Source organism: Dermacentor albipictus, chromosome 8 (assembly GCF_038994185.2).
Source record: "Dermacentor albipictus isolate Rhodes 1998 colony chromosome 8, USDA_Dalb.pri_finalv2, whole genome shotgun sequence".
Lineage (NCBI taxonomy): Eukaryota > Metazoa > Arthropoda > Arachnida > Ixodida > Ixodidae > Dermacentor > Dermacentor albipictus.
This window is the reverse complement of record NC_091828.1, coordinates 112,133,564-112,159,344: the sequence shown is the minus strand read 5'-3', so window position 1 is coordinate 112,159,344 and position 25,781 is coordinate 112,133,564. Positions and strand designations below refer to the sequence as shown.

The window sequence follows — 25,781 nt, the reverse complement described above, 5'->3', positions numbered from 1 at the left end:
GGAGCAATCCTAATAAGGTTGATAATACCGACAAGGGTCAGATCAAGTCTGATAAGATTCGATAAAGGTCAGATAATGTCCGACAAGATTCATGACGGATGAGGGTTGAAAAGGATCAGATCGATTGCAATAAGGGTTGATAAGGCTTGGATCGTGTTCGATAAGATTGATGACTAACAAGCGTTTATACTGGTTCGATTATGTTTCAAACATTGATAATGACACTGGGCTGCGTGTAAATGAGCAACTAGCACAATGCCTAGGCATACTTAGACAACTTCCAGAGGAGGTGCACATTTTCATTGTAAAGTTTCCCGGCATACCACAGATAAACTGTTGTGGATATAGATGCTTCAGATAGTAGGCTTTCCACCGTGACAAGAAATGGGGAATGCTTGAAAATCAGTTGTCTGTCCCTTTAGGATTGAACTATAAATGCTTTTTTGAAGCTGAGGTAAGCCATGAGTCACAGTAAATGATGCTTGTAATTTTCATCTGGCACATAGGCCAAATCTTCAATATAGTAATGACTCTTGCCCAGTTTTCACACAGCCTTGTATATTGAAGTAACTGGGCAAGGTATCGAAGGTGATGAGGTGGATGCTGTGCTAGAGTAACAGCTGAGAAAACACAAAGGAAGAAATCAATGAAATTGTTCTACGCTTCTTTACACTCATACTTTCTAAGAGTCTTCTGATGTGCAAGAAGCTTGTAGTAGACTATCTACAACTCTGAATATGTGTCAGCATATCTCCCAGCCCGTGCACATCAAAATTCATAAATGTCTCGCAGACATGATACCGAGGGGCGAGGGGGAGGGGAAGCACTTTATTTTAATGTTTCCTCTGAGCATGCGGCTCAACTGGGACACATACACGCTTCATTAACGATCGCTTACCTTTGGACACAGCACACAACCAGCCGCAAACTTAGAACAGTAAAGACTGACAAGCGACAGACTGGTTTTAGATCACAGTTACTCTTTCGGCAACTTTGCTGTTGCCGATTTCATTAGCTTCAGGAAATCGTCGGTACAAACTTGCTCAAAGGAAGCAAACATCTGAAGTTCTTTCATCAGAAGATTTGCAACAGAAGATTCTGAGATTGACAAGCAGAGCTTTTCTGTGGAGAATCTGCTTTCCGGAAAACTGGGTGCAACATTCATAACATCGTGAAAGAAACCAAGTTTGTAAACTTTACGGAAGATTCGAGGGAGCGTTGGCTGGTGTAGTGTCAGCATTCCTACAAATAATAAACATGTTGATAAACAAGGAGGCATTTATTTTCTGAGCAGCTACCAGGATGGCCCGGAGGAGACATGGCTCATTCTCTCTCAGCTGAGTTCAGTCTGTGTCACCAGCGTCTAGGGGTACTTCTTCTTCCTTCACGAGGAACTCAACCACTTCTTCTTCCAAGTCTTCCAGGTTGCTGTCCAGCTCGTCCGTGTCCACACCTGCGGGCAAATGGTTGAACGATGAGTCTCCATCTCGTAAAAAAAATAAAACTCAAGATTTCAGACAGGTGGGTTGAAACATAGACTCCGAAAAATGATGCCATCCACACGACAAATACTACTCCAAGTGAAATGTACCTATAGGTGAAAACAAAACTGAGCTGCTCTGGTAGCCTGTCCTGTGGATCACCACAGGGGTTCTCGAATTCTTAACAGCAACCTGCTATGTTGACCACAAGATATTAATGCACAAGGGCGACCAAAATTTTGGACTCCTCGCAGGTGGGTGCGTGGTAATTGTGACTTCATAAGGCTCTGTGCCAATTTGGCGCCCAAGTGAAGCAGAAATAGAGATAATTTCATTTCGATATGTTGTCAGCGTTGTCATCAGCCATATCACCAGTGCCTCCTCGAAAACCGAAACTAGCAAAGCCCAGTTGACCTACTAGTCACCGACCACCCCTAAACTGCAGTACAGTCAAGACAAGGCACTCAGTCGTAAAAGCTTTGCGCAATTGGTCGTGCAAGTTTCGTTCCACCATGCGTTTCGAACACCATGTATTTAGAGCCTCAATATAACGAAGTGTGTTTATATATGATTTAAGCATAACGAAATTCCACTGCTGCACCAAAGGAGTACCGAGACAATAAACAGCAACTTCTGCAGACGCAGATGCTCAAAAAAGATTTAATTACAAGCGGCTGCTTGCGAATGCACCTCTCAAATTGCGCACCACGTGATCAACAGCGACTGCAGAAGTGGAGCAGCTTCATGTTTCGTATCAAGTCCAAGGGCGATAAGATGCTATCGCACTCTGTGTACTGTATCCTTTGGGTGCGAGTGAAAATGTGCGAGGGTGAGCCGAAAAGGATGGTGGTTTGATGAGCGCAGACTTCAAACGTATCTTTTCACGTCAGCAAGGGGAAAGGAAGGAGGGGGGGGGGGGGGGGTTAGCAGAGCCAGCTCCCACTAATGCGATCAAGGGCGCACAACCGTGGGGAGGGGGGGACAGTCGTGGCTACACATGGTAATTAGCACAGCTGGGCGCATACGCAGCCTGCATGCCGTGTTTAGAGGTAATCTGTCATGTAGTTGTGCAAAGTGTGGAAGTGCCAAGATGGCGTGGTATCACGTGCACTGTCTTTCCGTGCATTCACGAGTTTCGGAGACGCGTTGAAGCGAGAGGGAGACGAAGCATTTGCGACGAAGCTGCCAGCCCTTTTCATGAAAGCGTTATTCCACTGTGGACAACATTATCAGCTGCGAGGCAGAGTGGACGCAAAAGCGGCTGCCTTTGCTTCGTACCGCCGACGTGAGGATATCGTTAAACCGCGTGAAAACGCATTGTTTGTCGCAGACTCTCAAATTCAACAAAATTAATTTGTTTTCTGATTTAAATTTGTATTCTCTGAGTGTGCCATAATTCGGAAAATTTTGTGGCCCTTTCCATGTAAGAAAATTCTATCGGAGACAGCAGTTATTCGCATACATGATCGCATTTCTATGCAATGAAATTTCAATATGATGAAACAAATTGCTGGTTTTACTGACTTAGTTGTTGCGAGCTTGATATATCCGGGATCGACTTTATAAAGAAATCTTTATATAACGAGTAAAGCGCTTATTTCACCGACTTCACAATATCGAGATTAACTGCATACAGTTGCGCCGCAGAAAGCATCCCTGTCCAATGACTGTACTACGATATGCTTGGAGTGGCACTTCAGTTACAACACTACATTGCTGGCTCCCGCAGCACTGCCTGCTATGCGTATAAAAAGAACTCACCATCTCGGAGCTGCATACGGATGTCGCGCATGGAGTTGTACTCCTGTGTCTTGCGCTCCTGGAGGGCCCGGTACTCCTCCAACATCCGTTTCCGCTTCTCCATGACCTCCTGCAAGACGACCATGCCGACAGCAATTTTAAAGAAAGAAAAAAAGAGAACAGGCGGAAGAAATGTGTCGAAGTCAACAAATTTAATGGGAATGGAAAACTATTTGGTTGAATTCACAGAACTTAGGAACATCCATGCCAATAATATTCAGTTTATTCAAAAGCAAAAATGAGTAATTCTTCTGTATGCACTCATCATGAAAAATGAGCGCACTGGGTACGTCTTGTATTCCTCCATGGGGTGGCGAACATTCTTAACAAGTCAATGGACCCATCACCTAACTAAAATCTGACATACTGACATTTCCCTAATACTTTGCCCATACTTTCCCCCGAATCTTAGTTACCGTATATAATCAAATCTATTGCGCACTTTTTCCCCGATAAAATGAATAAAAAAATTGCGTGCGCATTAGAATTGAGTCTTAGGTGATGGCAAACAGGTGTGCATTACAATCGAGGGCGAGTTTTAGTAAATACAGTAAATCAGGCATGACAGTGAGTTCTCTTTGCTGCTTCGAACTTTGCAACGCGTTAGGCTCTATACATAAGCTACGGGGAATCGAAAGCACTTCTTTAAATATCAAACTGCGTAAAATCAAACCTTGCTACATCTCAGTTGAAAAAGAAATTAAAAACATTTCAATGTGATCATGTAATCCCATGCAGGAGTACTTGTGACAAAAGGTATTTTCATTATTCAGTGACTGAAGTGTAAAAAAAAAACTACTTGTTTCGTTGTCCAAGGCTTTGCCTCTAGTGCAAAGAACGCACTTAGTGTTAGCGGATGTTGTTCACTGATAGATATTCTGGTGCTCAGACTGCAGAAGAAACAAAACCGCAATCACAGTCTGCATGACAGCGGATGCATTAATGCGAAGAAGGAAGTGCGCAACACATTTCCCACAATGACAGTGCCTCGAAACCGTTCCACAAACTACTATCAGCCAATTCTGGCATTTCGACTCGGAAGGTGATGAATGCAAATGCATTGCAGAATGTGAAGCGGCAATAATAGCACTTGAGTAGGACTCTCTTTTAGATATCATCATAATTTACGCCACTGCAGGATGGAAGGCCTCTCCTGTCGGTCTCCAGTTACCCCCTCCCTGAGTCATTCAATTTTTTATCGCAAAGTTTACCTCGTTGCACTACCTAGGTCTCTTGTCGTCCTTGACCACGCATTCCTTCCTTGTGCACCTACTCTCCTACTCTACAACAGGCCACCCGCTACCTGCTAAACACCCTACATGGACTGCCCAACTCTATTTCCCAACTCTCAATCTTAAGAGGTCAGCCTGGTGTTACTAAGAGGCCAAAAATCCTGGAAAGAATCAAATTTTTAAAACTGACATTCTTTAAATCTACTACTCTTTTTGCAATAACCTGTAAAGTATCTGCTACATGAATCAATACTCATAGATCAATAATAGTAATGAATTTAACTCTACAAACCTGTGACCCTGCCATCTTGAGTAGTTTTCTTGCAATTTTCTGACAATTAACATTTTCCTTGTAATCTGCCAGCGCTGATAACTCAGCACCCAAAACAGCTAGAAGCGTTTTTTTGTTGTTTTTGTTTTTTTCGCAGTATGTAGCTGCATGTACGATTGGTATAATGTGATATACCACAAGCACATTTCGAAGTTCTGGCTTCAGTTATTCAGTTATTTCCCTCTATTTCTCGCCGCACGCTCCCACATTGCAAAATGTGAACTTCAATGCATTCAAAACAGAACTTGAAAACGGAGGAATGCATAATGCTTGTGTATCCAAATATTTTCCGCAAGCCCCGCCAGATTTTGCTGCCAAAATCTAAAAATTTATCGCAAAACTTCGCTAGAGGCGTATGCACGTGCCTTGGACGCCTTGCTAAGCGAGGCCTTGTCCTTGAGGTCGAACTGCTCCGAGTACTTCTTGAAGTTCTTGCGAATCTCTTTCAGCTTCTCCTCGGTGAGTAGAGAAGGAGGCCGGGGCCTCCACGTCAGCTGGCAGAAGCGATCCAGGTTGCACTTGCGGAGGATCCGCCCTTGGAAGGACCAGATCCAGTAGGCATTGTCCGTCTGCGCAACGTGACGACAGCAAGCACTCAGCCATGAGGGCACCAGAAGAGCCCACAGGAGTTGGTGCAGGCTCACGGTTTTAACTCCTTCTTTTTCTGCCACTCCGCATACAACTAGTGCCTTCACTCTCACCACCACCCCTGCCACCTCCGAGTATACTCGATCTGCATTTACAGCACATTACACCTGCCTCTGATAAAGCAACTCGTGCGAAAAAGAAAATCGCATACATGTTGTGCTCCCTGTGAGCAGGCGATCTTAAAGGGCCCCTGAAACGGTTCGGACAAATTTTGTAGGCGCGTAGGGTACAGCTTAAGTAGAACATTCGCACCACAATTTAAGTGAAGCGTTACGTATTAATGGAGCTGCAAGCTATTAGAAGTTACCCTCCTCCCTAGCTATGCTTTTCCTCCTCAACTCGCTCGCCGAGGGAGCGGCGCTAAGCTCCGCCTTCACTGGTTCAGCGTCACGATGCGACGTCACATCGCTCACTTCCGGTTGTTTAGGAGCACGCCCCCTCCCGCGCGAGACCTCTCCGCTAGCCGCTTGGCCGTCGACCGAGAGCTATCGAAGCAGCGTGCGTTGCGAGCATTCTGTCGTAGCGCCGAACGTGTCCGGTACTCCGCTAAAAACAGGCAAGCTGGTCATTTCGGCAAATGACTGGAGGCATAAACTCAAGCTGATGAAGGAACTTTAGCGTAGACGTACGTGAGCAGCCTGATCGGTCTGCACGGTCCAGACACTTGCTGGCGCAGCGCTTAACCAGTCAAGCAAAGCGCTAATATTGCTCTAACCAAGTATAAAGCATTTTAAACATTTATAAATCAACGTGTTGATGATTACACTCCTGCGAAAAATACACACCAGCAGCAAAGAATACACTTCATTGCTGCTACTGTGTATGGTTGAGCTCTGTGCCACCAGGTGGCTGCACCGTGCAGACCGTTCACATTTGCCCTTCTGCTCATCTCGTGGCTCATCCCGGCACAGTCAAGCGGCCAGACCCTGTCCCCTTGTGCTTGCGTTTGCCCTAATACTGGACTCGCGGTTTGCAGGTCGATAGGTTTGCAGTCCACAAGGCAACAAAGTCGAATCATAGTGCTCGCGAAAAGACTGAGACCGACTCTGACCGCGGAGCTCTCGTCAAAATGGAGTACGTTGTAACACAAGCAGACGACACTTGCTGTGTGCCGGAAGTGCTGAAGTGTACTAAAAAACTATTCTTGTGTATTCTCTTTAAGTTATTTTCTTTTTACAAAAACAAAGTAACTAACATTCCAACTATTACGAGCATCATTTGTTCACCATAAAGTTGGAAAAATTATCAACCACGCGCCCTGGTCAGCCAATCAGATAGCTCGCCCATGTGACGTAATATGGGTTATTTGCGTCATATGGGTAGGGGCGGCTTAAAATTCCGCCGAGCAGTGCGCTGCGATCGGCAGCGATGTGTATTTTTAAAACCTTATAATAAATTACACGCATTACGCAGAGCACTTAGGTGCATCAATTAATGATCAGAAGAACCTACTCTAACGACTGAGTACGTTTGTAGAAAATCGCCAAAATCGTTTCAGGGTCCCTTTAAGAGGAAGCTTTAGCTCGGGCGCTCCTGTCTAAATACATGTAAAAGGAGAATTCGTTTTTCTCGGCAACCACTGCCCCAAATGTGACTAGGCTTGTTCCATTTAAAAGAAAAACTTAAAATCTGGTGACTGCTGGTTTTGAATTTTTTAATTAGGTCGTCAACTTTTTCTTAAAAATTGGCAAAAATAGAAAATTTTCAATAAACAAAACTATCACGTTTACACCTCAGTAACTCAACAACGAAAATGATAATACAATTCTGTGAATTGGATCTAATAGTACACCTAAAGCAGACAAAATTGACATGTTGCACATGAATATAAAAAATTTAGTAATATGGAAATACAGCTTTTGCAGAACCCTTGTAACCAACGTAACAAATGCACGTAACATGTAAAATCACATAACGAATTTGTGTGCTTTGAATGATCTAATGGATGACATTTACAGAACCGTGCTATCTGTTTTTGATGCAGAGCTTTGAAATTGTAAACTTCGTGCTTCTATTTTTTTTCAAACTGCTGAATATTTGAATATCTTTTTAACAAAATTCAGGCCCGAAATCGAAATTCCACTCCCAACAGTCACTAGAATTTAACTTTCTCTCTCAAATGCAACAAATTTCATTGAAATTGGTCCAGGGGTTATCTCTGAAAAACGTTTTTGCGTTTTACATGTATTTGAATAGGCCGCGTCGGAGTTGGGCCCGAGCTAAAGCTTCCTCTTAAGCCCACAAAGCTTAAGTTATATTTCTGACAGTAGGTGGAGCCAGTGTCTCAGTGTACTGTCAGTCTGTCTCGGCAGGGTGCAGTCATGGTGGACCAGTGTGGCAAGCACATCTGCACTCTGACACGCGAGGTTTAGGAACTGTTCATGAATTCTGCATCAAAAGGAGCTGACGACAGAGAACTAGCTCCTATGTAACATGAAAAGTCCAGTAAGAAAATAGACAAATAACTTGCCAGTACAGGAACAGTCAGCACATTCAAACCACAACAAAGTCGCAGCTGCCGTTGAGATTACTTTGTTATACAACCAGTATTCATTATATATAATCAAACAGCAATATCAATGAAAGAAAATCAAGACTGCGTCTATCTGGGAGAAATGCAGGCATGACGCTGTATGTCGGCATTGCGATTCACCCAGTAAGGGTGGTATTTTCGAATGTTCGCTTTTGGAAAGAAAAATCGCTTTTGCAACATTTCACGTGGCTAGCAACTGACTAATTGGTGTCAACGGGCGTCAGCACACTTTCGGCACTGTGCCAAACACGCTGTCCAACATGACTGACTGGCAAGCCACCAAAATGCCGTCATCACACAGACTGACCACTTGGTGCTATGTGGCTGATTTCACCGATAATAGCTGTGCAGTAGCATGCCAGTCACGTGACAGCCCAGTGAAACTCATGCCCGCCTGTCAACATGTCAACTGCAAACAAACAACACCACCGTGGCACAAAACATGAACGCTACCTAACCTGCAAAATGTAAATTTTTTTTTACATGGTGTAGATGCAGCTGAGAAGTGCAGGGGTCTAGCTACAACAGGGAAGCACCCCCTACTCCCCCTAAAAAAAGCATCTCCTGGCTACTCAACTGGCTGACTACTGAAGGTACATTGTGGTGAAGCGCACCACATACTGGAGCACGGCCAGTTAGGAGCCCTTGGCCATGCACGCACAGGCTGTGGTTAGAGCGGCGGTTTGCAAGACGCATTCAATACTGTGCAACGACAACAGCGCCGCTACGAGCACCACTTCAAGTGACACACACAATACACGTTAAGAAGCTACGCGTGTGCGTGAGTTGGTGCCCTGGCCGTGTTATTCTAGTCACTGTAAAGGGGGCCGTATTCCCTGTCAATTCCTTTAGGTGATATGATTACTTTTGCGAGATTTCGCTTTAGTCTGCACCTGAAGTGTCGGCATCTGTGAGGCACTGTGCATTTCTCGCACAGTGCCAAGCACACTACCTTGGCCCTGAGCCAGGAAGGCTGTTGCCCGTAGATGATGTGTTCAGAGCCAAGTCAGGTGAAACCAACCGTATCCCCAAAAATTATTTATATATATATATATTTTCAAAAAACAGTCTGGAGTGACTGCCTCCAGAGGAACATGTTTTGAACTGTAATTGCACAAATATTCGCTTCACCATGTCCAATGTTACGGTGGATCTTGTAGTTTTGGTTTCGTTATAACCGTAGTTTAACCCATCTAAATAATGCATGGGCAACAAAATTTTTACATACAGTATACACTCGTTAAAAGTCGAACTCTGATACCTCGAAACATAGATTAAGTCACAATTTTTTTCCCTACCCCGATCCAACTCTCACCTCCTACCTCGAAAAGCTGTTGAGCCCGACTCTGGATACCTCGAAATCTCGACTTCGAAAATACCAGGAAAATTTGAACGGGGCAGTATTGGCAGCGTTGCTTGTGCTAGCATTTTACCTGGCGGCAGGTTGCTAGCTGAGCCAGACATCAGGCAAGGCCAGTCCATGCTCCAAGCTCATCTTTACTTGTTCTTTCTGCCATTACTGTTCACGCGTATTTACTCAGTTGCTTGCTGCCACTTTGCTGTGGCCTAGTGTAGCAGCGGTGAGCTAAGCCATGCTCCAAGCCTATCTTTGCCCCTTCTGTCTGTCATCAGCGTTGATGCGCATTTCGCCAGTTGCTCAGTGCCACTTTGTTGCGGTCCAGCATAGCAGTGGTGAGCTGGTAGCTGACATCCTTCTTTTCCCCTCTCATTTAGGACACTGTCCATGACACATCAATGCGATCACAGCATATTAATCATGACGCTGACCAAGATGATCGGTGCTTTTGAACTGGTGCACCCACTCCTAGCGCTGCACTCAAAAGAAAGCAGCATGTGAGCCCACAGCATTTCAGTGACATCGCAGCTTCATAAGAACGCTCGCATCATGCCTGTGCAACAGTGAGGCGTAAAATACCATGTCGCTAGTGGGCGTCTACTGGCGCTTTTCTGCAGCTTTGTTAAAGTGAGAACCGACTGTAGAAAAACACTGACAATCGATGGGGTTAAAAACACCGAGAACTTCAAAGATCAAAGGTCAATGACGTGACGGGTTGCAAGCTGGTCAGGAATAGGAACGAACCTTGTGCAGCCACCAGCTGACCCCGGAAACAACATAACGTCCGGTGGGGTCCCACTCCACATCCGAGGCCATGAAGTGGTCGTTCGTGTTCATCATAGTGAAGTCGGCAGTGTCAATGAACTCGAGGGTTCCGTTCATGCTGCAAACAGGAAATACATGCGTACGCACTCAGTCATCTCAAGCATGACCCCCCAAAAAATCAGGAGAGTTTTCATAACCAGGCCCAGTGAGAAAGTGAACATGGACATACGAGTCTCCTATGAAAATTACTACGCGGAACCCTGGTTGCCGGTGCCCAAGCGAGTTGCAAGCATGGTGGTACGGCCAGCCCGAGAGTGGCAGGTACAGTACAGGGATGGGTGAACAGTAAATTTTAGGTTTTAATCGAATGTACTTTGTAAAGGAGATATTTTGGTGAAGAAAAATGCAACCGTATTTGGTGTAATTAGGCTAATAAATATACCAATTTGTTGGCTCAAAGTGAATAGTTGTAGTGAAGTTGAAAAAAAAAGGCGAGGGAGAACCATCTTTGTTGCATAGATGGCAAGTTTATTTCCAGTGCTCTTATGCAAATATATGCCCGCAAAAACGCAAGTTCAACATTTCTTTACGATGCTGGCAATATTGCCAGCTGTACAGAAAACCTATTTATGGATTATTGTCCAGTGTTGGGGTTCAGCATGAATTAGAACCCCGTTGATATGTTTTTGAAGGGAATGTGGAGAAAAAATAAACATAACAGCCTGGAAAATGTAACAGTGAGAAAAGTCCCCAAATATTCACAGCCACGTCACAAACAGTTCTGCGTGCATGTACAATTAAGAGAAACATACTATAATATTTCATAACAGTAACCTCTCGCCATTTTAATATGCTTCACCGCATAACAAGGCTGTATTGCAGCGAAGCTGACACTGGATGCCAACAAAAATCTCAATCGCGCACAGCATGTCGTGTGTCCAAATTTGACCCTGCAGCATTAAATTTAGGTGACCACTGCATTCGAGTGCAACATAAGATGTGGGAACATTGCACAACGGTGACATATCAAATGGGAACATAATACATAGAAGTCAATGAGCTTTAAGTCTGGACTGCGAAAATGTGACATATCAGCCGGGAAAATGCAACACTGAGAAGCATATCACGGCGTTCCACTGTGTTTAAATTTCATGACGGTGAAGTCTGCAGGGCGTTTCATGTTTGCCCGCTGTGCACCTCAATCTTTGTTGCATGCCACCGCGATTCATCGAAGTGCACATGTAGTATCCTACCTTGACAGTGCCAACTGCGTGGTGCCGGCTGTTAGGCTCGGTGCTTCCTATCTAACAGGAGTTTGGCCTATTACATTCAGAAGGTATGCAAACTTAACACCAGCTAAAGTTTACGGCTAAGTGCCCGTGCATTCCGATTCTATGGCCCCCAGTCTATCCCGTGCATGTGATCTCGTACACAATCACAGATGAGCCACTCAACGGGTGGCAACACTTCACGTGATGGTTCTGGCCAATTTTCGGCGCAGCGATACTGCCTTGGCCATTAAACCTTGTCAGCACTGCTTCACCACGTGTTCGCAACCAAAGTTGCGGCTTGGTCATCAAGAGGTAAAATCGCGAAGGAAAGCGAGGGTAGGGGGGACAACTTGAATGGCATCGGTTTTTAGAGTTTCCAACACCGTGAATGCGAACGATATTCGAGAAATTGATAGAGGTGCTGCGTGGAATCCGGAACTTCAACAATTGAAAAATTGGTCGGCGGCATGGTGACCCAGTGGTGGCTTCGTTTTTAGCTTGTTTTGGTTGGCCCTCAGCCGTGTCAATGGCAATGTGACATGAGCCCCGAAATAGAAACTGTTGATTGTACGTTTTCAAATTGATATTAGCTCGTTCCGAATACTGGAATTCAAACAGAAGCAAATACCAAACACCCTAACAATCCATCAAACACAGTTGTCGATGGATTTTTCAGACCTTGCAGGGACCGAAAAATAGTCCCAAAAACTTGTTCAGCCAGAAAAATGAAATATCTTAGGCTTAAAGCAAATTAACAAAATCTTTTACAATTCCCTGCCTATACTACACTTGAAGGCAACCAGATCAGATTTACTTGGATTTGCACAACGGTGACGTCGTCTCAGTATACAGTTTAACAAGAGCGTCATCACTTTGGCGATCTGCGATCTCCACTGCTGGAGATCGCCATGGAGGTCGAAGAAAAGAGCCACATTTCTTTGTGCCACCTGGCTATCGCAAAAACATAGCGGTGCCGATCACACGGCACAAATGGTGGCTCAAGTAGTGCCGATCACACAAATCCGAAGCTGTAGAAATACACACAAAGATGCTACGTCATCTCCAAGACACACCTGCTCTGTGGACACACCACGTGCAAATAGCAACCGAAACTTTAAAAATAAACAAACTAATAAACATGGATCCCGCATTAAGTGATTATGACGATAGTGCTGACTGAAAAAAGAAATAAACAAGAAAAAGTGCTATCCCCTAGAGCATTTTTTCGGTCAAGGAAGAGTGGGCACGGCCTCCTAAACTCAAGGATATTGTGCTCTCTCTATTGAAAACGTGCATGTCCTGATCGAGGCTATAGAGCGGGCCACGGGAAGTCAAGATTGGCCAAGCCAGCGGGAAATCCAACATGTCGGCTCCCAAGAATAGGGGGTAGCGTGGCTTGGAACGAGCAATTTAGTCCGGAAAATCGAACTTGGGACCTAAATTCGTGCGAATAATCGATCGTGAAAATGCATCAGATCTATGGGAAAACCCTGAAGTCAGGGCATTTATGAAGTCTGGAATATCCACCAAGTCCGAATTTTTGGAGTCTAAAGAATTCATCAGCGACTGTATATGAAAATATTGAATATTCGCTTAGCCATACATAGGAGAGCTTCCTTCTCACATTTTGCTCAATTTTCTGCGCAAGTGTGAGTTGCAAAAGATGGATCTGGGGACTTTGGCTTCTCTAGATCTGCCTTTGCCTAGGTACCACTGGGGACAGTACACTTTGCTCCGTTTGACCGCCACTTAATCTTCCATCCCCCAAAAGGGATCACAGTGGCTGATGCAGAGTCCGTAACAGCGAAGCAGCAGTTTAGTTTTTTCTTTCTAATCAGTGGTGGACCTGCGTCCCTGGGGCGCATGTAACATAAGGTTTGCTGCTTCGAGTTGCACCTTTGGCATTCTTACTACGGCCAGTGCCAAGGTCGTCTGTTACCTAACACAGCTGTATCCTACACCTACACGTTTCCAAATGGAATTACAATGCCTTTGACGTGGAAGGTGCAAACTGGGACAAAATTTTAGTACCGCAGAAACATAAAAAAAAAAATACAAGGGACGAAGAAAGTATTATATAAAAGCTTGATAACAACACGAGCTGAAACTAGACTTTTTACCAAGCCCAGAAGTTTAATTGCAGTCAGCTTTTGAGGTGTGTGCTTGTCAAGGCCTGCAAGTATGGACCAACTATCAAAACAACACATTCCCTTAAAGCGGCTCACAGCAGACAATCCAGACAGGCAAAGGAGGTGCACTCACGTTCGCAGGCCAGCGAGCACGATGAACTGCCCGCTGGGCGACCAGAAGAGGTGGTTGCATTGCTTGCGCTCAAACTTCTTGAGCAGCACAGCCGATGCGCCGGGCTTGACCCCATAGAAGGACACGGAGATGTGCGGGCTCTCCCCGTGGATGATGGCAAACTTGCTGCCCACGGGCTCCCAGGCAAACGCCACAATTGAGTCTGCGCGCGGGGAAAGGTTGCGAGAAAGAAACACAAGATGCCGTTAGAGCAGACGGCAGTACTGCAGCAAATACGGGGACAACTATTGGCTGCAAGGGGCGTTTGATATGTCTGGTGGCTTCAACTGTGAAGACTCACTATTTCAGTGACAGCGGAACATACGACTTTGAGAATTAAACAAGCAGAAGAGAGAGCGTTTACTCTAAGTGCGCCCACGTATAACTTCCCAATCACAAACAGACAAGCACGCTGTCCAATAGCTCTTCACAGGCAACGAAGCTACACTTGCAGGGTCTGTATTCTGGGTTGACCCCTTCTGAACGTGTCACAGGGAGCAGATGCTGATGGGCTAAGCCAGTGGACAGAACAAGAGTCGCTCTTCCGAGACATTGTACTGGACGTTACTGTACACAATAGCGAACACATTTCCAAAAGTGATCAAACTGAGAATGCAGCCTCAGGTGAACTCAAGCATCGAGCGCGCACACGCACCTTTGATCTCGAGACTGTCTACAGGAATCTGCTTCTCCTTCATGAGGAAGATCTCAAAGTTGAAGTACATCCCCTGCAAGTAAACAGACGGGCAAAACACTGTTAGCGCACCTTGTGCAAGTACTATTCATAAAAAGAAAGCACTCTTAATTTGCTTCGCACATGTCTGAATCAAAATATACTTGTAAAAAAAAATGAACTAGTAACGCACTGTATACGTATCTAAATAAAGTAACCGACCAAATGTAACCTATCGAATGTCGCACAAATGCCACAATACAGCACAAATTGTACAAACAGGTACTGCACTTAATTCTAGTGAACACCACTTTCCCAAAAGAAAACAGGTTGGGAAATTGACTGCAATTAGCAGGTCTTGGCTTGACTTTAGCGGTGCATTCGAAAACGATGTGATAAGAATACTCGGATGCAAATGGGAGCACGGTGGCGCTGCAACAATGAAACTGTGCAACCCCGGTGAGTTCCAACTTTTAAGCTTTCGCTGAAAACTTCATTCCACGGCCACTACGCTGCTCATGTTAAACTTGAAGACATCGTGGTGCAATTTATTCACAAGCATTGTGTGCGAGAACTACCCATCGGTGTTATTCAACAGCACAGAAGATAAGCCTCATCGGCCACCGTAGTGTGCCAACATGGCACGAAACGCCTGAAGCTGCAATAAAAGGATCTAGACCATCAAAACAAATGAATGGCTGGCAGCCACGTAAGGACGTGAGTCAGCTGCAGTGGTTGTCGGCATTCAACCTTGGGCGCCCAGTGCGTGCCATTAATTTCTTGATGACAATGTTACGCGCCTTGGACATCACCGGTGATGTGCTGTGGGATGTCAGATGTGACTAGCAACCATCCCCGGACAAGAATCCTCACAGTTCCCGTGCAGTTTTCGTCTCTCACAACGAATCGAGTGCACCGATGAAATAAAGTGTGTGCTGTGGTTAAGTGCACTGAATAACCTTTTTCTTTTTCTGATGCATAAGCGTCAGATGGCCCATTCAGTGAAAAAAGCCGGCAGCGTATGTAGCAGCAAAAGAATGGCACCTAACTTCCCATTGGCTGCGATGCCACGTCCCGAGCGTGCCTTGTCCGATGGTGATGCTGGCTCGGACAGCGCATACTGCTATGGAGTCTGATGCCTTTACATTGTCGGCGCACGCAGCCTCGGCAGTAGCGAAACGTGACCATCCCGCCCAGTACACCGCGGACGAAGTAAGGGAGCGGAAGAATGCAGCAGAAGGAGCGAAGAGGTAGGCGGCAGCGAAATCCACCACCGTCGACAACTCTCCCAATACATACACGGTAGGCGAACGAGAATCAACACAAACATTACTCGCAGCGCAAAACTCGAAGGACCGCTCGACGACGTTCAATTGGACATTAATGCTTTTGCATTCCCAGCTCATAAGAAGTGCTTAGGTGTCCTGGATTCCCCTACCCCCCCCCCCCTTTATGCCCCTCAAAGCAGGGGTTCGACCTACATTTCGCATCGACCTATATTCTGGTTTTTATGGCAGCATGTGTTGTAGGACGACCTGGCAATGTGGTCAGCTGAAGCACAGGCCACCTGCTTGTTTGCGATGGTTTCCGAGTACTTCAAGGAATGTAGAATATCAAATATAGCGGACTGCAAGGATGACAACATGTTGTGGTCCATAGGTAACCTTACTTTACCACAGGCTTTGCCTGCTCATTACAGCCCAAAATCAGCGGCATGACATCTTACTTGTTACAAAATAAGGGTGTCCCTAAGATTTGGGCACACATCCTGTTCCACTTCAAAGCCACAGGAACTGGGCATGCGTCAGAGTCAAGTGCAGCATCTGGGTCAGCTGCTGTATGACATCAGCTGGGAAACAACGCAGTTTTACAGGACATGCAAAAACTGATAACCAAGCGTGAGCAAACGCAGCTGCATGTCACTTGGTCACTGTACAGCGCATGTCACTGTCTGTCGCGCTGTTTTCGGGCCAAAATCTTCGAAGCTGCCACCAGAAAGGTCGAGGACATTAGATGCACAACGCAGTAATTCTGTAACATTGGAAATCTGAGTAGGGCTAAAGAGACAAGGTCAGATAAAGGAAAACACACAGAGCCAATTTTATAGTGTTTGAGAACATACACATCAGAATGTGTATGTTCTCAAATTAAGCAGCTTAAGCCAGCGCTGTGTGTTGTCCATTCACCGATAGAGCTTCTTACTAAAGTTACTAGCGGGAATTGGGGCACTTCCATCATTCAAGCTAGCGTGCAAATGATGCCTAGTAGTTAATCCTCGCTATAACAAAGTTGCAGCAGCCACTGAAATTGCTTCGTTATATCCAATACTAATTATAAACTGACACACCAATATTAATGAAAAAAAATAATTTGCGAATGCTTCTACATTAGAGAAATGCGGGCGTGACGCTGTACCTCCACGTTGCAAGGCACCCAGCAAAGGCAGTCGGTTGTTCACTTTCAGAGGTCAAATCACTTTCGCAACGTTTTGCGTGACTAGCAATTGACTGTTCATTGTAGATGGGTGACAGCATCCTGACACTGTGTGATGCACGCCATCTTACAGGACTGGCAAGCTGCCACACTGGCGTTATAGTCAAAATTGGCCCCACAGTGCTGTGCAGCTAATCCCAGTGATTACCATATTTACTCGCATAATGATCGCATTTGTGTAATGATCGCACCCCTGTATTTTGTCGTCAAAATTTGAGTTTCTATCTTTCCTGTGTAATGATCGCACCCCCGAACTTGTCGCAGCGATATCCAGCTAATGATGATCGCACTTACCATCTGTTGAATGCTGTCGAATGCTACGCGAACGACTCTCGAAGACATACTAAGCGGTCTACACGCACAAAACATTCTTAACCTTTTAAGGGCCAAAGACGTAAATATACGGTGCCACGAACAAGTCCAAGAATGGTCGATGCCGTATATTTATGGCGCCGTCTGTTCATTTAAAAAGCACGCCAATTTACTAAATTTTTTTTTTCTGTCATATGCAGCCACTATGTAGGAATATAGGGAATTTTTTTCGTGTGCCTCCCTCTCTCTGTTTTCAAGCATTGTTTGTTTTAGAGCTAGTTTGCTCCCACATATCTATATACTACTGCTCGCACATTGGCGGGCGGTGGTTTGGGTTTGGTTCCGCGGGCAGTTTCAGCTTCTTGCGCTTAGAAAACTGATGGCTATCTCGTTACTAATCGCTCAAAGGGCGACCGCCTGTCTCTCGCTCATTTAATGCTCACAGGGGTGTGCATAGGAAGGATGCTGCCGTGCATGCGTTTCGGTTGCTTTCTTTCCTTTTTTTGGACACTCGCGAAAATTGCCTCTGGTTGGCGATAGGATGAAGATTAGCGGAAGTTTGTCACACATATTGCTTTTTTAACGGGCACACAACCACACAGTTTGCTTGAGTGCACGCACCTATGCAGTTCGATTACGCTATGGATGTACATATTAGTGTAAGAGCAGGAACACTTGAGTCTTGCAAAATATTCTCGTGTGTGCATTTTCAAAGCCTTGAACTATGTGTATAATAATGCATCAAATTTTTAATTCTTATATAAGTTTATTTTCTTTTTTCTTGTTACTTTTCATGAAAGAAGAGTACATATATACCAACTCAAGATATTTTTTTCTCACTTTACGGTCACCCTAGAAAAATTACAGTAAATTTTTTTCGATGTAAGTCCCTAAGAAGAATTGGAATCTGCAATAAAAAAAATCGACCCTCGGCAGCCGCATATGGTGAAAAAAATCGACCCTCGGCAGTCGCATATGGTGAAAAAAATCGACCCTCAAAGGGTTAAGCAGATGCCCCATTGCATTCCTTTCATCATTTTCCGCACTTCCATGAAAAAGAAAGCTACAACCAAACTTACCTTGGCTTTATTTTTATTTTTTGTAGTTATCATAGTGGTTTTGGTCAATAACAAAAAAGGCGCCTTTCAATTCTCGTCTGCACTTGTGGGCGCGCAACTAATTGCGAGCGGCAACGATAGTGGCCACGTTTACACTGATACGTTAGAAGTGTACCCTATTCATACGCCGACGCTTGTAACAGAGCTAACATATTCCCGCACCCTTAGCGGAAACATGCCGTATTTATTTATTTATTTATTATACATACTTTCAAGGCCCTAAGGCACTACAGAAAGGAGTGGTACATACAAAGCAATGTAATATGCAGACAATGGTATGCAGGCAACGTTAAGCGATAGCGTGGTAGACTGCTGTTTTGAATGAAGTTACATCTGTGATCTGAACGATGGAAGCAGGAAGGTGGTTCCTGTCGACACTTGTGCGGGGTAAAAAAGAATCATGATACTTGTTCGTTCGGGAGGATGGGACGGCAACTTTATATCTGTGGTCTGAACGGGACGAAGTGTAGGACGGTAGGGTGATAAGTTGATTCTTGAGCACCTGGTTAGGATAGTAGTGAAGACAAATGCCGCAGTTTCCGCAGCATGCCCGCCATGTGTTCCTATGTCACTGGCAGCTAAGCGCGCCCATCTGTTTGTGTCCCCTCAAAATTGACATGGCTACGTTATTGCCACAAACTTGTCGATATTAACGAGATTATTCATTATTGATAAAGGAAGAAACTGTTTCAATGCAAATAATGTACTCATGAGAAGAAAAAAAATTGCGTTCAGTGAGTTCGGCTTGCTCTGCTGGCCGTCATCCTCGTTTTGGTGTTCCGCACTGTTACAGCGGAAGCCGCCTGTTTGTTGACCTGTTGTCGTGCCGCAGCAAATGCGGGATGAAAAAAAAAAAAAATCTTCTCGCGGGAAATTTAACCAGCACAATGATCGCACCCCTGAATTTGCGTCAATTTTTTTTACAAGTGCGATCATTAGGCGAGTATATACGGTACAACTCTGCCACGGCGTGCAAGTCAGATCGGAGCCCTGAAAAACTTCTGCCAGTTCGCTGACCGATCATTTGCTAGTAAACAACACTGCGCGGTATGACAAGTGAACGCTACCTCACGCGCAAGTGCAAATTTGTAAAAAAAAAAAAAAAAGAAGCAGTTGCAGTCGCTGACCTTTGAAGGTGCATTGCAGCGAAGCGCATCGCACAACAAGGCACAGCTGGTCCGGTCAGACACCAGACGTGCACTGCAGTCAATAGCGAGCGACGACAACTGTGCCAAGCTTGCCATCTTAGTACTATGCCAGGAGCACTGATGCTCGTAGACGCCAACATGCTTGGTGCTGAGTCATACGAAAGCGATTGTATCCCCAAAAATGAGTGACCAAGAATACCGTTCAAGAAAATTTTGACTCTGTTGTACCCAGTAATTCACTATACAGTAGAACGCCTTTATACGTTTTTAACGAAGCGTGAAAAAGGAATGTAACAGCAGCAAAAACGTAACAGTGAGGAAGGCTGTAATTCTCCACAGTAATGTCACTAACAGCTCTGAATGGGTGCCAGTACAGTTATTCAATCTATCGGTGCTCGTATTGTGACTCAGGGTAGTAAAACTGATAAAAGAACGCAGTTCCGTCCCCGTTGAAAACGTCGTCTGGAGAGAAAGACTCGATGATCTCTTGAAAGCGCTCGTTCTGCCAGGCAACCGCACTCTCGGCATCTGCTGCCTTTTCTTCGCCACAAGAAATCTGCCACGCAATGCCATTCCTTTGCCGGAAGCGGTAAAGCCATCCGGCACTTGCATCGAAACTGGAAATGTCTAAGGCAGCCACGAACTGTAGCACCTTCTCTTGAATAATCTGGCCTGACAAGGATGCATCCTTTTGTCTGGCATCCTTAAACCACGTGGGGACGGCGTCGTCGATGTTCTAGTAGTTTCCAAGCCGCAAGCGTTTTCTTGAGGGAGCCAGCTGTGATTCTAGATGCGATTTCATGATCTTTTCCTGATCCTTGAGCATTGTTGCCATTGTTGACAGGGGAATATCACGCTCCCTGCACAGGTCGACTTGGCTTTCTTCCAGCATTCAGCTGCGTCAAAATGTCCACTTTTTCTTTGAGCCAAAACTGGCGTTGCTTCTTTTTAACGCGGGGGCCAGGAGAACTCATTGTCAGCAAAGCTAACGAATGACACAATCACAGCACCGATAACTTCGCAGCTCCTGCAGATCGCTATCAACGTGGTGACGCTAGGCCTACGACGTAGTAGGAGAGCCCGAACATGAAAATATGCGACATGCTGATGCCGATGCTGCTGGGGCTGTACCTGTTAATAATAATAATATTTGGGGTTTTACGTGCCAAAACCACTTTCTGATTATGAGGCACGCCGTAGTGGAGGACTCCGGAAATTTTGACCACCTGGGGTTCTTTAACGTGCACCTAAATCTAAGCACACGGGTGTTTTCGCATTTCGCCCCCATCGAAATGCGGCCGCCGTGGCCGGGATTCGATCCCGCGACCTCGTGCTCAGCAGCCCAACACCATAGCCACTGAGCAACCACGGCGGGTTGTACCTGTTGAAACAGGTTCCCCAGCGCATGACTGCTGCTGCTGCTGCAGATGATGATGATAGGTGTAAGCCTCAGGGATTTGGTACTGAAACTTCGACGGAACTTTGTAATAACGAAGCACCTTGGTGATAACGAGATTAAATTACATGCATTGTTCTGAAATATTCGGTAATGTGAAATTTATAGTACTGAAAGTTCTTTTACACTGAAAATATAGGCATTGTGGCGGGAAGTTTTAAAAAATTCGCAAATCTGAAAAGTTTGTTAGTGTGGTGTTCGTAGTATTGAGATTTTACTGTATTAAGGCTCTGTTCGCGATACCGTATTTACTCGCATAATGATCGCACTCGCGTAATGATCGCACCCCTAAATTTTGTCGTCAAAATTCGATTTTTTTTATTCCCCGCGTAATGATCGCACCCCAAACTTGCCGCAGCGATATGTCGTGTGCTAAGTCTAGCTAATAATGATCGCGCTTACCATCTGTCGAATGCTACGCGAACGACTCTTCAAGACAAGCCAAGCGGCCTGCACGCACCAAACATTCTTAAGTAGATGCCTCATTTCATTACTTTCGTCACTTTCCGCACATCTATGACAAAATGAGGTACAACCAAACTTGCATTTATTATGGGTTGGCTTTATAATGGTTGATCTCAACAAAAACAATAAAGGCGCATTTCGACTCTTTTCATCTGCTTTTGTACTCGTGAGCATGCAACAAATCGCGCGCAGCAATGATAGTAGCCACGTTTACTCTGATACGATAAAAGTGCACCCTATTCATACGCCGACGCTTGTAACACAGCTAAGATATTCGCCCACCCTTAGCGGAAACGTGCCGTATTAGGATAGTAGTGAAGACAGATGTCGCAGTTTCCGCAGCACGTCACCCATGCATTTCTATGTCACTGGCAGCTAAGCGCGCACACCTGTTTCTGTCCCCTCAAAGTGGACATGGCTACGTTACTGCCGCAAACTTGCCGATATTAACGATATTATTCATCACTGATACGGAAGAAACTGTTTCAATACACGTAATGTACTCACGAGAAGAAAAAAAAATCGCGTTCGGCGCGCTCGGCTTGCTCCGCCGGCCGCCATTTTTGTTTTGGTGTCCCGCACCCGCAATCTCGCATCCCGCAGCAAACGCGGGGCAAAAAAAAAAAAAATTTTTTTTCGCGGTAAATTTAACCCGCGTAATGATCGCACCCCTGAATTTGCGTCAATTTTTCTGACAAAAAAAGTGCGATCATTATGCGAGTAAATACGGTAATATTGATGCCTTAGAGATTCTCGAGGACTACTATATCACTTTACCTAGACTTTACCTTTGCCGTTATTTGCTTTCAGAGTCCCTTTAATCACAGTCAACGACTGAATTTTCGCACGGCCAAATTTTCGGACATGCCCGATATTTCGGACGTCTTCGCGGCACCGCCACGAGCCCCACAGAATCAATGTATAAGGACATCTGAAGTTTCGGATGCTCAAACCCCCCGCCGTCCAATTCCCCGGACTTTTTGACGCGACGGAAGGTCCTTTGGCTTCTCGCGCAGCGCCCTTGCGAAGGAAATCGACTTGCAGCCGAAGCATATCACCACTTTGAACCACAACTAGCCGAATCTAGCCGTCACACACTGATTTGGTCTGGCCACGCTGGCTATGTTCATCGCCGCAAATGGCCACACTTCCGCTTCCGGCGGAGTTTCCGGAGCGGCGCTATTTCGTTTGTTTGCGCTGGCTGCGTTTTGGCTAGCGTGGTGTGTGGTTGTGCTGTTGTGTCAAGTGTGCTCTGCGACGCTAGGCCTAGGTGCTTCGACGCTCGTCAGCGAACTCCACTGTTCGCAACTTAAGGATTTCGCTTGCCTTCGATGGCCCCCACTCTGCCTTCGTCGTCCTCGCTGATGGCATCGAAGCACGGAAAGCAGTACTGTACCCATGGATATAACTTTTCAACAGCTTGTTGACGCTGACAACGAGCTCAACTTCTGCGCAGAACTGACTGACGAGGGAATAGTCCATCAGGTTGTGGGGGATTCAGAAAACTACAATGTTGAAAATGAGGAGCCAATGCCTGTGCCGCCTACAAGTGCCGAGTTGACGCGAGCACTGTTGACTTTTTTATCGGTATACAGTGCTGACATGACCCTTGCTCAGATCTAGGCGAATATGATTGCATGCAACCGGAATGCCGTACAAACAACAATCAACAAGTTCTTCAAGCCACTGCAGCAATAACACTGGCTACCCGAAGATGCACATGTACATAATAAACCGGCAATCGGCTGCATAAAGAGTTTTTGAACGCCTCTTTTTATAGCACCTTTATTGATGCTTTGGCAGGGTTTCGGAAAATTGGTACTCTGCCCTTTACCTCTAGATCCGAGAAAAAAAGAAAAAATGTGCGGTTTTTTGCATGCATTCATTTTTTCGAACTGCCTGAATTTTCGGACGTTTTTACGTTCCCTAGAGGGTGCGTAAAATCGGTCGTTGACTATATACATGCATGCACCCACCGTCTCCTGTCACAGTATGAGCAACGATACGGCCATTAAGTATACTGGCAGGCCTTTACGGCTATTTTGGACGTGCCTGCGGCAATCTTAGCCCTTGGGGGCAGTAAAGTGCATGCATTCGCCTTTTCGGACTGCCCGATTTTTCGCACATTTTCGCGTCCCCTAGCGAGCCTGAAAAATCAGACGCTGACTGGAAATAAGAGGCGGCCACTACTCACGCTGTACTTCCACTCGTTCTTCTCCCGCTTGGCCTTGGTGTAGCGGTCGACCTTGACGCAGAGGTAGTCGCCCGACTTTTGCCAGTGCATCTTGCAGTCAGCCACATTGAAGAGGTTCTTGGCACGGAGCTCCTGGCGCGAGGGCACCTCAATGAGGGTCACCCGCGCCGGTACGTTCTTGTCCTCGGCCACCCAGTAGGCCAGGATGTTCGACACTGGGGACCAGGAGAAGTTGCGGATGCCCGTGACCTTGAGCGACTTCTTGTCCAGCAGGCCAAACGACGGCGTCTCGTAGATGCTGAGCATGTCGACCGACATGCGGGCGAAGAAGCGGTCGTCGCTGCTCCACCGGAACAGGGGCCAGCTGGTGATCTCGGCGTCGGCGATGAACGAGCGCTTCTTGAGGCCTGTCCGGATGTCCCAGATTATCACTGTCTGGCTCCCGTCGTCGGGCGGCGGAAGGCCCTTCTGGTGCGCTGCGTAAGCCTCAGGTGATGGCGGGCTCAGTGTCACCAGATAACTGCGTAAAAAAACATAGAGAGAGACTAACCTCAGCCACGCTCACTGCACGCACAGCTTACATGCTTTGTGAGATGATATCATGAGTTTATTTATTTATCGATTTGATTGATTTGTGAATTTTAAAGTCACAAAGCAAAACTGGAGCTGCCAGAGACACCTCAGTGGAGGGCCCCAGATTAACTTTTGAGCGCTTGGGGTTCCTTAACATGCACCTAAAGTCAAGTACATGAGCGTTTTCACATTTTGTCCCCATCGAAACATAGCCACAGTGGCCAGGAATAGAATCTACGACCTAGAGTGCTGCAGCAGAACTCCATAGCACATGCTGCTGTGGTGGCAGAGAGAACTTGCCTCGACACTCGCTAGCGCTGACGTGAACTCGATGACCAGACGCCGGCCCGACAAGCCGACTTGACCCAACTTCACTGGGTTTACGTAACACAGCTATTGGCAGCCTTGACGCCATGACGTAGCATACGAGGGCTTGTTGTCCGGTCGCCTGATCACGCGCTGTACACAACACTTACAACCGAAAGGATGTCCTACTCACTTTTCACATGGTGAGAAGTCGATGTACTTGACGCCAAAGTGGCTGAACCGCATGATTTGGGCGTAGCTGGGCCCGCCCCACAGGGCTATGCCTTGCTGGTGGAAGGTGGCAAAGTAGGACCCCAGCGGAGACCACATCACCCCGCTGTCGGACCAACGCTGCACAAAGAGAAGAGGGACCAAGAGGGTGTCACAGCAACCCCTCACCATGACCTCACCGAAGGTCGAAGCCAGTAGCACGCACACCCTGCAGTGACTCGCGTCCCTCAAAGCACATAATTTCCCGCAAAAACCACTAGACAGTGAGAGTGTCCATTCAAACTGCAAGTATGGCAGTTCCGGTAGCACGGGAATGACACGTGGATTTGCTTAAGCTCCGTCATTTAGGCTCGAGACGGCCTTGCGACTTTCACAGACTGACCACTTTCAATGAAGTTTTGCATTGTTATATGCAACAAGGCACATGGTTACACATGTGGGCGCACACTATTTGCCTTGCTCGGTTTAAAAAGCTACAATTTCTTGGAAATTTAGAAAAGTATAAAGCGTAATAGACAACACCACAATGTTTGAAAGCTGCAAGCACGAAGATGAGACAGGTCCATGTCGTACTGATCATAATTTTCATGGTAGTGAAACAACTGCAGCCAGTGTCAGCGTTTCCTCCAGTAATTTTTGTAGCAGACTATGATTCACAATGCGTCAAAATAGGATAACGTTACCCTTTGACTGCCAAAAGTTGCATATTCTGTATATATTAGTTTTGCCAGTTGTAAGCTGATTATTTCTGGGAACAATGAAGCAAAACAAAATGTTTTTTTTATATCTTCATTTGTTCTCTACATTTTTTATTGCCTTCATTTTTATCATTATATGTCATTATTATATTATTGTATATCAGTATCATCTGACTGACTATATTATTAGAGCTTTACTATACCCGAGTGATTCGCAGCGGTGGAAAGTTGCTATGTTGCACAAACGCAACAATGTACACCACGACATCCGTTTCTCGCAGCATGGGCGAAATGAGTTCTGAACATTTCGATGGTTGTGGAATACCATCTATGAATAATCACAGTGACTTGTGTTGAAGCAAAGATGACGGTGACTGTACGCATCAGTTTGATCT

General features: G+C 45.8%; 1 protein-coding gene across 1 annotated transcript in view; it reads right to left on the bottom strand.

Moving 5' to 3' along the window:
- Nucleotides 1–1,260: 1,260 nt before the first annotated feature.
- Nucleotides 1,261–25,781, bottom strand: part of eIF3b (eukaryotic translation initiation factor 3 subunit b) — a 44,055-nt gene continuing 19,534 nt past the window's right edge. Inside the window, exons 6-13 of the mRNA XM_065450611.2 lie at nucleotides 24,651–24,808; nucleotides 23,579–24,098; nucleotides 14,375–14,447; nucleotides 13,681–13,882; nucleotides 10,127–10,265; nucleotides 5,210–5,413; nucleotides 3,243–3,351; nucleotides 1,261–1,453 (exon numbers count right to left, since the gene is read on the bottom strand). Coding sequence (XP_065306683.1) covers nucleotides 1,344–1,453; nucleotides 3,243–3,351; nucleotides 5,210–5,413; nucleotides 10,127–10,265; nucleotides 13,681–13,882; nucleotides 14,375–14,447; nucleotides 23,579–24,098; nucleotides 24,651–24,808 — 1,515 coding nt within the window. The 3' untranslated portion in view covers nucleotides 1,261–1,343. The remainder of the gene's footprint in view (nucleotides 1,454–3,242; nucleotides 3,352–5,209; nucleotides 5,414–10,126; nucleotides 10,266–13,680; nucleotides 13,883–14,374; nucleotides 14,448–23,578; nucleotides 24,099–24,650; nucleotides 24,809–25,781) is intronic.